Source organism: Euprymna scolopes, chromosome 14 (assembly GCF_053919585.1).
Source record: "Euprymna scolopes isolate OS-2025 chromosome 14, ASM5391958v1, whole genome shotgun sequence".
NCBI lineage: Eukaryota > Metazoa > Mollusca > Cephalopoda > Sepiida > Sepiolidae > Euprymna > Euprymna scolopes.
The window spans coordinates 156,509,941-156,528,173 of NC_136495.1; the positions used below are offsets into that span (position 1 = coordinate 156,509,941).

At 29.8% G+C, this 18,233-nt stretch overlaps 1 protein-coding gene across 10 annotated transcripts in view; it reads right to left on the reverse strand.

Annotated features, from left to right (window-relative positions):
* The window catches only part of LOC145293304 (harmonin-like), a 293,814-nt gene that overhangs the window by 37,118 nt on the left and 238,463 nt on the right, over positions 1–18,233 (reverse strand). For all 10 annotated transcript variants that reach the window (XM_080139944.1, XM_080139937.1, XM_080139942.1 and 7 more), the window contains 2 exons: positions 4,353–4,453; positions 2,487–2,535 (listed from right to left, as the gene is read on the reverse strand). In XM_080139944.1, the coding sequence (XP_079996070.1) occupies positions 2,487–2,535; positions 4,353–4,453 (150 nt within the window). The remainder of the gene's footprint in view (positions 1–2,486; positions 2,536–4,352; positions 4,454–18,233) is intronic.

Sequence of the window (18,233 nt, forward strand, 5' to 3'; positions counted from 1 at the left end):
AATAATCAAATAGATATATCTAAATAGATATATCTAAGACATTTGACAGGGTTAGGGTAGGGTTAGGGTTAGGGTTAGGATTAGATATGTCTAAGACATTTGACAGGGTATGGTACGATGGTCTTCTCATGAAAATTAAATTATATGGTATTATTAGACGAATTCTTAACATAATCGAATCTTTCTTTAATAAGAGAAAAATCCAGGTTGTCCTCGATGAACGTACGTCACAACAAGATGATATAAATGCGAGTGTGCCTCAGGGGTCGACCCTTGGACTTTTTCTATTCCTCTTATTCATGTATGACCTCCCTTATAAAATTATCTCTCTGATGGATATATTTGCCGATGACACTACGCTCTATAACAGACGTGAGAGGAAAACGAATGAACACATAAGGAAATGGCTGAAACCTTAGAGGAAGACCTTCAGTCTGTAGTGGAATGAGGACATAAATGGACGATAAAATTCAATGCTGCTAAGAGTAAGCTTCTTTCCTTTACTAATTACAAGAAACCTTCTCAATCACTGATAACCATAGCTAATGATACATTACCTGAAAGTTCTTTGTTCAAATTCCTCTGCTTAATGAGCTTAGGCAACATGAATTGGAACAAATACATCAAGGGCATTGCGAAGGCTGTTGTGAAGAAGGTGGGCTCCCTCTATCGTGCTAGAAAGTTACATACGCCTGAGGATATCCTGTACCTCTATAAAGCCGCCATTCATCCATGTATGGAGCATTATCGCTACATTTGGGCTGGTGCATCTACTACTAGTCTCTTACTCCTAGATAGGGTTAAAAAAAAGTCTCCTAATAATAGGTCTGTGCTGTCAATCCTACCTCTGTCCCATCAACGAAATCTTGCATCCCTGTGCTTATTTTACAAGTATTTTAATGAAAGGTGCTTTGACAAACTCCAAGCCTGTATACCCCTCGACGTAAATACTCCCGAACAACCCAACAAGCAGCAAAATCCCACCCCTACACTATAGAGATCCCTCAATACCTGAAAGCCTTCTACTCAAATAGTCTCTTTGTACGAACTGATAAACTTTGGAATTCCTTCCTGGTTTCCTGCTTCCCTGACTGTACTGACATGCAAAAGTTCAGGTGTAATGTGAACAGACATCTTGCTGCTCAACTCCCTACAAAGTATCTCTAAATTTTGTCCCAAATAGTAGCCCCTTAAATAGATGTTTTGGAGGTGAAAAAGCAAAAAAAAAAAAATTAAATTCATTTTTTTTTTCAGCCAAATTTAATTATCAGACTTTTCTTGATTTTTATTTCTTTAATACGACGGAATTCCTGGCAAGTTGCAATCGCTACAATTATGTAGAATGGTATATATATATATATATATATATATATATATATATATATATATATATATATATATATATATATATATATATTTTTCAAGAAAAGTATGATAGTCTTAAGATTTAACAGACAAATGAGAAATTGAAGTTAAATGCAGATTTTTATTTTAATATAAAAAATCGCTCCAGACAAGGAAAGAAGTCACTTGGTGTAAGAAGCTAACCAAATGTATACCACTTTAAGGTAAAAAAAATTATGTACCACTTTAAGGTAAAAAAAATAATGTACCACTTTAAGGTAAAAAAAAATAATGTACCACTTTAAGGTAAAAAAAAATAATGTACCACTTTAAGGTAAAAAAAATTATGTACCACTTTAAGGTAAAAAAAATAATGTACCACTTTAAGGTAAAAAAAAATAATGTACAACTTTAAGGTAAAAAAAAATAATGTACCACTTTAAGGTAAAAAAAAATAATGTACAACTTTAAGGGGAAAAAATAATGTACCACTTTAAGGTAAAAAAAATAATGTACCACTTTAAGGTAAAAAAAAATAATGTACCACTTTAAGGTAAAAAAAAATAATGTACCACTTTAAGGTAAAAAAAAATAATGTACCACTTTAAGGTAAAAAAAAATAATGTACCACTTTAAGGTAAAAAAAATAATGTACCACTTTAAGGGGAAAAAATAATGTACAACTTTAAGGTAAAAAAAATAATGTACCACTTTAAGGTAAAAAAAATAATGTACAACTTTAAGGTAAAAAAAATAATGTACAACTTTAAGGTAAAAAAAATAATGTACCACTTTAAGGTAAAAAAAATAATGTACCACTTTAAGGTAAAAAAAATAATGTACCACTTTAAGGTAAAAAAAAATAATGTACCACTTTAAGGTAAAAAAAAATAATGTACCACTTTAAGGTAAAAAAAGTAATGTACCACTTTAAGGTAAAAAAAAATAGCCAACGACTAGTGTTCGACAGATATATTCTGACATTGAAAACTGCAAATCTTCCCCCTTTGTCAGAAATATCGCTCATAGAATATGAGAACTAAAGGACAAAAATAAGGGAAGCAAGAATTACGTGGTTGCTGAAACTAAAGCGAAGATCCACTTTTTATTTTTTTTCTCTATAGAATAAAAAAAATTTTTACCAATCGCATTGCTTCTGTTTCTGTGAGATCTTCACTCAAACTTCCATATCTAAAAAAAAAAAACGGTTTGGGAAGTGAATAAAATTAAGGTAAACCGGTACATAAAATCAAATTAATGTTTTTATGGGCACTTCTGCAGTATACGAACGTTGTTAGGGGGCGATAACTCCAAATTCTTCTTGGTCAAATACCACGGCAAATAAGTAACAAACAAATTTTTTTTTCAAACACAAAAATATTTGACAACCAAAACATTTATTGAATAAAAATGTGTCAATATATAATTGTAAAAACATTTATTGAATAAAAATGTATCAATATATAATTGTAAAAACATTTATTGTATGAAAATGTATCAATATATAATTGTAAAAACATTTATTGAATAAAAATGTATCAATATATAATTGTAAAAACATTTATTGAATAAAAATGTATCAATATATAATTGTAAAAACATTTATTGAATAAAAATGTATCAATATATAATTGTAAAAACAGTTATTGTACAAAAATGTATCAATATATAATTGTAAAAACATTTATTGTATAAAATGTATCAATATATAATTGTAAAAATATTTATTGTATAAAATGTATCAATATATAATTGTAAAAATATTTATTATATAAAAATGTATCAATATATAATTGTAAAAATATTTATTGAATAAAAATGTATCAATATATAATTGTAAAAATATTTATTGAATAAAAATGTATCAATATATAATTGTAAAAATATTTATTGTATAAAAATGTATCAATATATAATTGTAAAAATATTTATTGAAAAATCTGTGTAAGAAAATATAATTTTAATGAAACGATTTTGTAATTAAATATCTATATATTGATACTGCTCCATGGTCGACAACAATCAATTAGGCTGCAAAATATTGAATTTGCTCTGTAATAATAAATCTAATAACAAATTTGCGTGAATTAAAATATGCATATACTTATTTTACAATGCGGCAAGGTCACCCCCCCGCTCCCGTTAGTCCACAATAAAGGGATTCGATTGTAAAGAACATTCGAAAGAAGAGGAGGGGATAATAAATATTGAACAGGCCAAGTTAACTCCATTGAGTTTTTTTTTTCTTTTTCCCTCTGCATTTACAGTTTATGTTTTCTTTTTTTTTTTTTTTTATCTTTTATGATTTTTACGATTATATATTGATCCATTTTTATAAGTTAATAACTCTGGTTAAACTAATTTTGTTCAGTCATAAATAAATGAATATAACGGCATAAATAAAATGGAAATTTTTTTTTTTTTTTTACAAAGACATCACCACATTATCAAGGCCCAGAGGCCACTCAAGGATAAGGGTTAAAGAGTGTACAGTAGAAGTTGGTCAATATAGTAATCATTAGTAATGAAAATTTGGTAAATTTAATAACTTATATGGAACGGCTCATCAAGAACTTATTTACTTTAGACTTGAACAAAACCATATTGTAGTCAGCCGGAAAGCAGGAAAACGGAAGACAATTCCACAGGCGTGCAGTTCTAAGATTCAAACACGTCTTGTACGTATTAGTTCAGTATTTGCGTAGACGCCAGATACCTCCAGATTGCAACTGCCTCCGTTTGTTTCAGAAAGTGGAGGATTTCGTTTGTTGTCATAAACGCACTTATTTTAATAATCACGGTAAGTTTATAAAATGAAAAAATTCTCAGTGGTAGTTTAATTATTGAACTTCATGATGTAAGATCGTTATAGTGAAAAAGTCTTAAAATCATATTATCATTTACCTTTAAACTAAATAAAATTAACAGTAAGTATTTTTTAATCATCTACATCATATTTCAGGGCATTTTTAAATATCATTTTCAAAAATAATTAGTAATTAACTCACCTGTTCTTTTGTGGAGCCGGTGCAAATGGTGGCAGTGGTGCTGCTTGTTTTTTTAAGATAAAGTTTGGGTTTTGATCATCTCCATTGTTGTTCGGTGTTTTCTGTTGAGAAAGTAAAAGAAAATATTTTTAAAAAATATTTAAAAAAAATATTTAAAAAAAAAATATTTTTAAAAAATATTTAAAAAAAATATTTTTAAAAAATATTTAAAAAAAATATTTTAAAAGAATATTTTTTTATATATTAAAAAAAAATATTTAAAAAAAATATTTTTTAAAAATATTTAAAAAAAATATTTTTAAAAAATATTTTAAAAGAATATTTTAAAAAATATTTTAAAAGAATATTTTTTTAAATATTAAAAAAAAATATTTAAAAAAATATTTTTAAAAAATATTTAAAAAAATATTTTTAAAAAATATTTAAAAAAAAAATTTTTAAAAATATTTTAAAAGAATATTTTTTTAAATAAAAAAATATTTTTAAAAAATATTCTTTTAAAATATTTTTTAAAAATATTTTTAAAAAATATTTTAAAAAATATTTAAAAAAATATTTAAAAAAAATATTAAAAAAAATATTTAAAAAAATATTTAAAAAAATATTAAAAAAAATATTTTTAAAAAATATTAAAAAAAAAATGTCAAATTGTCTTCTTTGACATATTTTTTCTATTATTTACAAGTTTCGGACTACTTTCTTCATCTTGGTTGTTTACACCAGCGGTTGGCAACCTATAGCATGCGTGCCACACATGGCATGCCAAACAATGTCCAATAGCACACAGACACCTTAAGTATTCTCCATTGTGGTAAAAAGAAATTACTAATTAGACATTTCTTTACAAACGGACTAAAAATGTTCTTCTCTGGACACCTTTGGAACAAACTTCACACAAATTTTCCAATTCTTGCTGCAGCTGGAAAATATTCATTGCAAACGCACAAAAAGATATTCATTTTTTGTGTGTGTGTGTGTATTTTTCGATTTTTCTAAAATATAAATTGTAAAATAAATATATTGATCTGGAATTGTATAAGATTATGAGTGAATTGTATATGAGTTGTTGGAATAATTCAAAAACTTTGTCAGCACGCAGTTAGCAAAAGGTTGCCTACCCCTTGTTTATACAACGTTTCAACTATTGTATTCTTCGGCCTTCCTCAGGTGCCTTTTTGTTGTAAATCGGATTCAGTCTTTGGATTATTTAAAATGGACACATTTATGGCCAACTAGCAGGCCGCCCAGCATTGCCCGGCTGTAAAATAGGCATAAATATTATATTTTAATTCATACAGAAACTGAAATATGTGCATGCTAGTATTATGGTTTTTTTTTTCTAAAGTATTCACTTTTAAGTAAAAAAATTACAAAAATGCTCGAGCTGAGATAAGAAACCAAAATCTAAAGACAGTGAGTCAAGTACGGTAACCATTAGACCAGCGTGATACGGTCTTTTGAAGGTGTTTTCAAAATACTTATTCTTAACATAAGTAATCTGTAATGTGAACTATTCATACATGCACATTCGTGAAACAGTTAGCAAACATAAAAATTCGACGCCTCCCATGTACTAATTTTTCTACTTTGACCGCTTAGCTGCACTTTTTTTTCTGGATAAAAACGGATGAAAAAGTTTTCTACGTATCTGAATATCCTATGCACCAAATTTCAAGTCTCTAGATCAAAAATTTGTTGAGTATATAGGTTGAGAAGTGTCCTCACACACGCACATTCTCACTTTTATGGACATAGACAAGGATCAATTATTTTAATCTGTATCATTTAGTATTTTTACAACATTCATTGTTACTGGTCGTTTAGTATTATTAGACTGGACTAATATTGAGGAGAGATGGATAAAAATGATAGAATTCCATAGTTATAAGCTTTTTTTAAATATAAATCTAAATAAATTAAATAAAGAAAAATGTAACGTTTTAAATACATGAGCGAACGGTGTAGAGATATATGATACTGGCAAGGATGAGAAATTTTCTAGTCGATTAAAGAGTAGCTACCTTCTTTGCAACAGACTTGGCAGTATCTTCTATGTATCTATTCAAATTCAGGTTGCTTGTGAAGGTTAGACTGATGAGTTCTAACATTAGAGTCTCAAAAAGGGTCCTATCAGCCACAACCATCGATGGTTTAAACAATTTCTTATATTTATTAGATGATATATGAGGTGCCTTCAATAAGTTCCCAGATTTGTTTCGTATGGATACTCTTTGAAACTCTAATCCTCTTTGAAGTAATCTCCTCCGGCTGCAATGCACTCATTGTACTGTTCCAACAATTTCTGAAAGCCTATTGGAACGAGAACATTTTCGCCCTAGAAAAGATGACATGATTCCATTTCCATTTCATGAAAACCGGATTTCTTTTTTTATTGACAAACATCTACTAGTTGACCAGTTGTGTACAAATTGCAAGAGCGATAGGAGCCTTCTATTATGTCTGAAAGTGATACAATATTCAACGAGCAAGATCGGAGATGCGCTGCTGTACAACTCATGCTCTCTACCAATCCAAGTTATAACAACAGGACCATTGCCAGCACCCTCAAAATGCATCACTGGATTACCATGAATAATGAACCTGCCCAGGATGATGAAAACAAAGTTTCCGGCCACGGTTATGGTCTTTGGTGTGCTTTTAAGTGAGAACCATATCATGCCACCTCACATCATCAAAATCGGCATGAAAGTCAACACCAAAGTGTACCTGAATGTGCTGAAGAGTGTCGTGATCCCCTTGGTGTAATCAGGTGGCCGCTGGCAGACCCTGGGTGTGACAGCAGGACTCAGTGCCGGCCTACAAGTTCAAATAGACCCAGGCTTGGCTTCATAAGGAGTGGTATGACTTTGTATTTTTCTCTCACTGCCCCCCTCTTCCCCTGACCTGAATCCGCTGGACTACTTGTTTGGTTATACATCACCAACATGACCTCCCACAACACTAAAGCCAGTCTGATCGCAGCCATCTGCTGAGTATTTGCTGAATTCCTGCTAGCGCTTGTGGAAAAGGTATGTTCCCAGTTTTGTACCTGTATCCAGGCGGTAATTGAGGCTGAAAGCGGCTACATTGAATAGATGTCAGCTCTACTCCGTAATCAAATTACAAGACTTTTTCAGTAAAAGTTTTGAAATAAATCTGTAGTGTTGCTTTCTTAGGGCGACAACTTTTATCGTTTTACACTGTGTAGGATACTGACAGGTGTGAAAAGTTGGTAGAAGAGGCTTGCCTTCTTTGCAACAGACTTGGCAGTATCTTCTATGCACTGATTCTAAATAAATGCCACCTGTACTTTCTGTGTGACCTTCATTTACCCTCAGAATAGATTTTTTGAGGACATAAGTTAATTGCTGCAGCTGGTTGATAGAAAAAGTCCCACGTGATTACCTCCAGAGATGTTCTAATCTGTCTTATCACTTTGTCATTAATTAACGAATAATGATGGTCTTAAGATACGACCGTACAATCTGTACGATTAGCGACGAAAATATATTTCCATCTTTACATATTGTAATTCTCACAAGTATGGAATAATAACGGAGATTTACATGCAACTGTGGACCACTTGTGAATTTCATACTTTCGACTCTCTTTTGAACCTTGTCTAGGAGCAGAGACTAGTAGCAGATGCACCAGCCCAAATGTGACAACAATACTCCATACATGGGAGAATGGTGGCCTTATAGAGGTACAGGATACTTTCAGGTGTCAGTAGTTTTCTAGCACAGTAGAGAGAGCCTACCTTTTTCGCAGCGGCCCTGGCAATGTTTTCAATATAATTATTCCAACTCATGTTTCCAGTGGACGTTAGGCCAAGCAGTTTGAATAAAACTTTATTTATTAATTAAATTATTATCTATCAATTAAATTATTATCTATCAATTAAATTATTATTTATCAATTAAATTATTATTTATTAATTAAATTATTATTTATTAATTAAATTATTATCTATCAATTAAATTATTATCTATCAATTAAATTATTATTTATTACTATCTGGGTATACCTGGCATTGCCCGATCGAACATATTGCTGGCCAAGGGATTAGTCACATACTATTCAAGATATACCGAATATTCTAACTTAAGACAAGTAATCACGTGTTGAATTTATGAAAGCATAAAACACATCCATCTTGACCTATGAAAATCAAATGCAAAGCAACTTACATAATTAAAAGGGGAAATAACTCTCGTAGCTTAAATAAATAAGCTTACTTCCGGTTTTACATGCAACTGTTGTCAGCTATTAATAATTGAAAATAAATTAAATATAAATCAAATTAATTAACTTTACATAATATTTATTAATAAAATAATTAAAACAATTAATAACATCTAACTAATTATAAAAATCGATTTTCCTTAATGAAATATGTAAGTGAGGTTATTCATTGATTTCTTTTGAATAAATAAAAATCTTTTTTTATATATATAGAAATCATGATGGAATTTCAGTGTGTAAACGTTCGTTAACATGTGATGTCGTATTTTTGATATTTTTATTAAATATAAACTAAAAATAAAAACTGTATCTATATATAAATGATAATAAACTTTAAAGAATAAAAAAATAGAATAATTAACCTTTTTTCTGATTGGTCTAAAACTTTTGGTTATTTCAAGCCGCCATAAAAAAATAAAAGAACTGCCGTCTGTTAGCATAGCTAGAAAGCAATCGTTCGTTTTGGAAATTAGAAGAGCATCGTCACCCACCCCCTCCCTCCGGGCAGCTATACTGCTGGTAAGTTGGCCCGTTATATCCTTCCAATTTATTTTTATTTAATTTTTCAAGTTGGATCCAATTTTTGCGGTGCGTTAGTTTATTAACGATGAAGATACAGAACAGTAAAGAATGGATTTCTACATAACACTGTTGTTCCAGCGTCTGCCTGTTTCCCACCTGACTACAACTTGAATGTCTTCAAGCCGAACGTTAACAAATTCTTAATGAACCGCCCTCTTAAGTAAACACTTCATTAAATCTCCACACTAACGTACTGTACTTGCAATGACCCTTATCCCTGAGTGGCTTCCGGGCCTTGATAATTGGTGACCACCGTGTAAAAAAAAAAAAAAAAAGTGCCGAAGCGTGTTAAGGTCCTTTTCTGACCCTGGTGAACTTGAAGAAAGAATCTGATCAACTTTAATCATCCTTCTAGTATAAGGGAGTACCTGAACAGACGAAAACCAAGTGTATTAAGTTTTGTAGGCCTATCTAATCTCTTGAAACTATTCGCAAAATCTACAAACAGTATAAATATAAATTCATGCAACAGTGCACCTTTGGTACATATTAACAAAATTGTGAACAAACAAACAGCTACACAACTTTATTATAACTGAAATTTTTCGCAGTAAAAAGTGATACTTTAGTATAAAATCTAATCATTCATAAGAAATTTAAACGCAAAATCTTATAGTAAACAACATCTGCCCAATCCTAAAATCATAAGAAAGCATCAATTGTCATCTATAAATTTAAATGCTTTTGGGGAGAATCTAACTGGCATAACAATATTAAAGCTGATAGCAACATTGGTTTTATGAGCACTACCCTATCCTGTTGCCTCACCATGCATCATGTAAATTTTGGTTCAATTTATCGATATCTACAACAGCATATGTGATCCCTTCAAAACTGAGGGATAATCTTAGTTAATAACACAAATATAGTACATTTCAAAACAATTTTTGAATAGTTAAAAATACTTGAATCTATGTACATAAGAAGTCAACAACCTACAATTAACAATACTGCCCCCCCCACAACAGTAATAATATTTGAAAATGCTTAACATAATGTCACTTGTACTCTGTGACTCAAATCGTGATACACAGAATCTCAGCTGCTAACGTTCCCCCAACAGTCTGACATCTAGTTGCTTATAAATGCACCCCCCCAGCTGCTATTGAGATTTTTCTCTTTTCCTCGATTTTCTATTTTTTCTCTCACTTTCTTGTTCATTTGATATTTTCACTCGATGAGGATTTGACAAAGTATCGAAAACCTTCATGACACATTTGGAACGTACATTAATTTTTTTTTAATTTTCACATAGAAAAAATAAGTAAAATCCAAAAAAATATAACTGGCACTATTCAATGTAGCTGCCTTCAGCCTCAATCACCGCCTTGATATGGGTCTGAAACTGGTACCATGCCTTTTCCACAAGCGCTGGCGGAAGCTCACCGAATACTTGACAAATGGCAGCAATCAGGCTGGCTTTGGTGTTGTGGGAGGTCATGTTGGTGATGTTCTCGACGTATGACCAAATGGAGTAGTTCAACAGGTGCAAGTCGAGGGAGGAGTGAGTTCAGTAAGAGAAGGGTACAAAGTCGTAACACTCCTCCTGAAGTCTAGGTCTCTAGACTTTCAAGCCGACTTTGAAGATGTGAGGTGGCATGATGTGGCCCTCACTTGAAACCATACAAAAGACCATAATCGTGGCCGGAAACTTTGTTTTCATAACTCTGAGCACGGCCCTGTTATTCGTGGAAATCCAGCAATCCATTTTGAGGGTGCTGGCAATGGTCCTGTTGTTATAACTTGGTTTGATATAGAGCATTAACTATACAGTCCAATCTCAATTCTTGAACATTGTGTCACGTTCAGATATGATAGAAGGCTCCTATCGTTCTTGGAATTTGTACACAACTGGTCAACTAGTAGATGGTTATGGAATGGAAATGGAATCATGTCTTCTTTTCTAGGGTGACAATTTTATCGTTCCACATTGTATTATACAAGCATACAATTTTTTCGGCTTCTACTGATATTTGTTTTGCATAGTTCTTTTTTCAGTAGCGGCAGTTCATCATCAATAAAAATATAAAAACCAAACGACAAAAAAGTGACGTCATGAATATTTTTTTTCAAGCAGTCAGCATAATTATAAGTTTTTTTGTTATGGTTTATTACTATCTAACATCATATGCTACATGTCAGCTACATAATCCTATATCATCAGTACAAATAAGTTATATACTTTAAAGTACAATTATTCTAAATAAATCTACTAACAGTAATATATATATATATATATATATATATATATATATATATATATATATATATATATGATGATTATGATGGACTTTCCCGTCGATTTTATTCTGAGGTATATATATATATATATATATATATATATATATATATATATATATATATATATATATATATGTTTATTGTTATATAAACATGCTCACATCCCGCTCCTACAAATAGCCACTTGTTTCAATCAAACAAGTCGCTGCCTGATGATATCTGTTGTTTGATTGAAACAAGTGGCTATTTGTAGGAGCGGGATGTGAGCATGTTTATATAACAATAAACAAGTATTATCAGCTCTTTTTATTGAGCACTATCTAACAACCTCGTTGAATTCATTAGTCCATTACTTTTGAATATAAAAAAACCAGAGTATATATATATATATATATATATATATATATATATATATATATATATATTTGAAAAGTTGTTCGGAAATCCACACAGATTATTTGTTTTATAGTGGTGAAGGCTTTGTGTAGAACCAACCACACGTTTTGCTATTACGTCTAACCTTTGTCGGTGCAGATGACTGAAGTAGACCGCAGGTTTTTACATCAGAATTTCCTTCTCCTAGACGCATGTCTTTATGAAGACTTGGGATGCATCTCTCCCAGTGAATTAATGCACCCCCAGATACCAATCTAGAAATTTCTATGGCTCAGCGCGGTACATACAGCACCTAACCTTCCCAAATGATCACCCATCTGGTACTGGCTAGGTTCAACGTTGCTTAACTTTGATGATCTGATGAGAATTGGCGTGTCAATGTGATTGTGCCGTATATATATATATATATATATATATATATATATATATATATATATTTTTTACTCACATTCACTACTAACAAGGCATATCACCACTTGGACATAAGGGCTACTATTAGGAACCATGCCTACGAAAGATTAGAAGATGTTGGTTTACATTACATTTAAACTTCTGTATATCAGTACAGTCAGGGAAGGAGGTAGTAGGAAGGGAATTCCAAAGTCTACCTGTTTGAGGAAGAAACTATTAGAATAGAAAGATTTCTGGCATTTAGGGACTTCAATAGTGAAGGGGTGAGATTTTGTTGCTAAGCGGGTTTGTCAGGGAAGCAGGTTGCGGGAAAGGAACTCCAAAATCTAGTTCCCAGTTCAAGATCCGTATCGAGGCAATGATTGAGGCTGACAGCAGCTACATTGAATAGATGTCACCTCAAGTTACCTTAATTGATTTTTTTCAATAAAAGTTTAAAAATAAAGATGTAGTGTTGGTTTTTTTAGGGCGACAATTTTATCGTTTCACCCTTTATTATAAACTGAACATCATTTTGGATGAACATAACCGAGTATCTCTTCCCAATGAAACGATATTATATCAAATCTATCTATCTATCCCTCTCTTTCTCTATAAAATAAAAACATCCGCTGGGTCATAAGCTTCATTTCGGTACCTTACTTGCCTGGGTGGGTGGCCAGTAAGCTGAGATAAACAGCGTCACACACACACACACACACACACACACACACACACACACACACACACACACAGAGTAAACTGAACTTACTAAGGGAGATAATAACTTCTGGTGAAAGGTAAAGTATCCAATGACGTCATTGGATAATTTACCTTTCACCAGACTATCCATTCACGTGAAATCACCTTTTTCTTCACCATATTCCCTCTGCTTCACTTTTTGTTATCAAGTAAGATCTTTGACTTACTTGCAGTTTCAGCAAATACTTTTGCATGCAAAATCCGATCCCGCATTTTGCTAATTCCTACCCTCTGATGAGAAGGAAAGTATTTCTTCGAAACTCCGCGGATTAAGGACTATCCACTTATTTTGTGCTTCCTTTTCAGATTAAATATGTTTTAACTCTTTTTCAAAGTGTGTTTTAACATATATATATATATATATATATATATATATATATATATATATATATATATATATATATATATAAAATTTTAGTTATTCAATAAATTTAAAAATTTATGACGTGAAATGTTTAAGGAGTTATAACATTTCAAATGTATTCTTTGTCTTACGTAGAATAATAAAAGTTTCTAGATTTGAAATTTTTAAGTTTATTGAATGACTATAATTTGATTTATTTGCCCTATCTTGTATATCAAGCAATTCTTATTTAGGTGGGATAGTACTTATAGAATATTACTGCCAGTAATATCTTGTAAGACCTATAATCACAGGTTTCCATACCAGTAGATTGTTAGATAATTTTATTCTGAAGAATATATATATATATATATATATATATATATATATATATATATATATATATATATTATTTCAACATCGCATGTATTAACTTAATGCATTACAAGTTGTTTCCATCGACAGGATAAAAATGTTCACTTTAATCATCTGATGATATAGGCGGAAAATCTTTATCCTGTCGATTGAAACAACTTGTAATGCATTAAGTTAATACACGCGATGTTGAAATAATAAAAAAAACATGTTTGGCTCTACTAACGTATTGAACACTCTTTATCCTTGCTTTTAAAAAAAATAGACCTTTTAATATACAGGGTGTCCGTAAAGTTACTATACAGTCTTATTGTTTTATTGTATTATATTTGTATTAATAGCTAATAAACTTCGAGACAAATTTGATGATACTGGCTCAGTTGCCAATGCTCCGCGTTCTGGTCGGCCAAGAGTGTGCACTGAACAAAATTTGGCTACAGTTGCTGAGGCATATGGCAGAAGCCCAAAGAAATCACTGTATAGTAACTTTACGGACATCCTGTATATATATATATATATATATATATATATATATATATATATATATATATATATATATATATATATATATACTGTATATATATATATATGTATATATATATATATATATATATATATATATATATATATATATATATTAGTATTGGGCGATTAATTGGAACTGAATCAAGAATCGAGAAAATCGTAACTTTTTGGTATCGAAACAGAAGAAAATTATGCCTACTTTTCAATGCCAAAATCGATTCTTGATATTGTTTATTATTTGGTTTGTTTTTGTTTCAACCTTAATTTTTCATTACTAAAGATGAAATGATACATGTGTATTGGTTTTAAGCTACAAACAAAATGAAAATGTGTAGATCACCCACACAAGTGTATTTTTTTACGTTCACGAAAAATATATTCTATCGGTTATTACGGTAATCGAAAGAAAAACAATTCTACAGCTAAATATTTAGTGATTTTGAAAGAATTGGAATCAGAATCGGTAATTGTATCGGAATTAGGAATTCAAAACAGAATCAGTAATTGTATCGGAATTGAGAAAAATTTTGGAATCGTACAATCACTAATATCTCTCTCTCTCTCTCTCTCTATATATATATATATATATATATATATATATACACACACACACACACACACACACACACACACACACACACACACAAAAAGACTATATATATATATATATATATATATATATATATATATATATATATATATATATATATATATATATATATATATATATATATATAATAAAATTACAATTAAATTTACCAAAATGATCCAAGATGGTAAAATTAAAGTATATTATAAATATTAAAGTATTAATATTTATAAAGTTATCTCAGCCAGATGTAAAAGTTCGATAAAACCAAATAGGAGATAGAGCTTTTAATACGAGCAAACAGTTAATAAAACATATTAAAAAACATTTTGAAATGAGTTAAAAACATATTTAATCTGAAAAGGAAACACTTAATAAGTGGATAGTCCTTAATCCACAGAGTTCCGAAGAAATACTTTCCTTCTCATCAGAGGGTAGGAATTAGCAAAATGCGGGGTCGAATTTTGCATGCAAAAGTATTTGATGAAACAACAAGTAAGTCAAAGATCTTACTTGATAACAAAAAAAGTGAAGCAGAGGGAATATGGTGAAGAAAAAGGTGATTACACATGAATGGGTAGTCTGGTGGGAGATAAATAATCCAGTGACGGTAAAATCCAAATGTATAACTTCAAGAAAGTTAATTGAATTTCCATTTGCACAAGTAAAATCCAAGGAAATTCCGTAATTGGAAGAAGATGGTCCATAATAATCCAAAGGCAGAAATCCATGGAATAATTCACAAAAATGTGTACAAGGAAAAAAGGAAAAACTCCAATAATATTAATAAAAGAAAAATATGATATGCTTTTAACTTTACTACCGAGACATTAATATAAATAAGAAATATCAGGGAAGAAAAAGAGGAGAAAAAATGGTGATAGAGTTAAATATAAAATAGAGAAACAAATGTCAAAATGACTCAGACAGGAAATGTTAAAGGCGCGAAAAAATATATAAGGCAAAATTATATAGGTCAACTGAAATGTACAGGTCATCACTTAAAAAAATGTCAGCAAGAGTTGTTAGAAGACACTAAATGGAAAATAAATAAATTAATTAATAAATAAATAGAAAATAAATAATAAATAAACAATAAATAAATAAATAAAAAATAAAAAAATAAAATATAAAATAAAAAATAAAAATTATTTAAGGGGAGAGGATGGCCGATATCTGCAAATTCAGGAAAAAGCAAGAAAGTAAGTAAGTAAATGCATATAGTAAAATATAAGTAAATATACATACAAGATATGAAAGTGTGGGTAGATTGATATATTAGATAGATAGGAAAGTTTAAAGAATAAAGCAGAAAATGCAGATAAAAAACCGGCCATGCAAAGAAGAGATAAAGAATTAAAATAAAGGATTATAAAATTAAAAAGTATTAAGAAGTATGTCGAAAAACGATAAAGTTAAAGAAAATTTTTTTATATCTATATAAAAGGTAAAAGTAATGACTACGTAATTTCAAAATTGCCATAATTTAATTTGGACTGATTACTTATATATATATGTGGGTGTGTGTGTGTCTTGATTTTGCACACACAATTATGAAATGTGATAATTTTGTAACTTAATCCTTAAGTCAACCTTTTTTGGCTTAAAACCTATAGAAAATTTACTGAATTACACAAACTCAGTATATTACATATAAGTCTATATATAGAAATATATAACTATATATATATATATATATATATATATATATATATATATATATATATATATATTAGACAGTCTGCTAAAATAAGAAATTTAAAATAAATACAAATATAAAAGAACTAGCAAGCCACCTAACGTTGCCCGGTCATAAAATATGCTTAAATATGATATTTTAATTTATGCCGATTTCGATTTTATTATTACAGAACCAATTCTCTATTGATTATTATATTGTACCTAATATATAAAAGTGATTTCAAAAGTGAAAAATATAACGTGAGCACTCTCATTTAGAATCAAAGAATTTAGTTCTTCACCATTATTTGTTACGATGTGAACTAAGTCCACATGCATATCAAAACTTAAAAATTAACCAACTTAAACATATAAACGCATATTTGTGCATGTGTAACGGAGCACTTTAAGTCGACTTATGCCTGCCAGCTTCCACTTTTTTAATTTTCACCCTTTAGCAGTAATTATTACCAGCTTAAAAATCTAATAAGATTTATTTCACAGCTTCAAACTTCAAGTCTGTAGGACAAAAATTGACAGAGTAGTTTGGTAGAGACAATTCTGCACACATAAAGTCACACACACACACACACACATATATATATATATATATATATATATATATATATATATATATATATACTAGCAGGCCACTTAGCATTGTCTGGTCGTAAAATATAGTTAAATATTATATTTTAATTCATACAGATTTCATATTTATTATTATAGAACCAATACTCTATTGATTATATTGTACCTAATATATAGTACGGATTTCTAAAGTAGAACACACACACACACACACACACACACACACACATATATATATATATATATATATATATATATATATATATATATATATATATATATATATATATATATATATATATACGGCCTCCGCTAATCAAGCCATTTAATCAACTACAATCGCGGCATCAACTTTCTCCCTCGAATTCACACTAGTCCTAATGTTAATTTAAGTGACTATCATGAAACACTGTTTCGGGGATTTAATTATATTATATATATATATATATATATATATATATATATATATATATATATATATATATATATATATATATATAATTATTTTTTTAAATTATATATATATATATATATATATATATATATATATATATATATATATATATATATAATTATTTTTTTACGATAATAATTAAATACCTACAGACACTAGTGTTTCATCCTTTCGGGATTCTTCAGTGCAGGCTGTCACGATTAACACCAGCCGAACGATTCGAACGCCGCAACACAAGACATCTCTGGCTCGATTAGCGGAGACCGTATCCATTCGGCTACCATTAACCGCGTGAAATAGCGTTGAATTTTAAACATTTTAATTTTTTTAATGTTCATTACGTCAGTCAGAGAGTGATCTAATCGTTATACGATAATCTATGCATAAGAGCTAAATTGACCGACTTTAATTCAACTGAAAGTGCTCAACGATAAGAAATGTAATAAGATATATATATATATATATATATATATATATATATATATATATATATATATATATAGAGAGAGAGAGAGAGAGAGAGAGAGAGAGAGATAGAGCCGATGTGAATTTCAAGTGTTTATATTTGCATTTCAAAATAACATCTACTTCACTTATTTCCGATATATTAAAAATCTGTCATATAAGTTTATTTTATTGTATGCATAATCTATAAAAGTTAAGTTTTTTTTTTTCGCGCTCTGGCATTGATATTAAAAGCCTACTTTT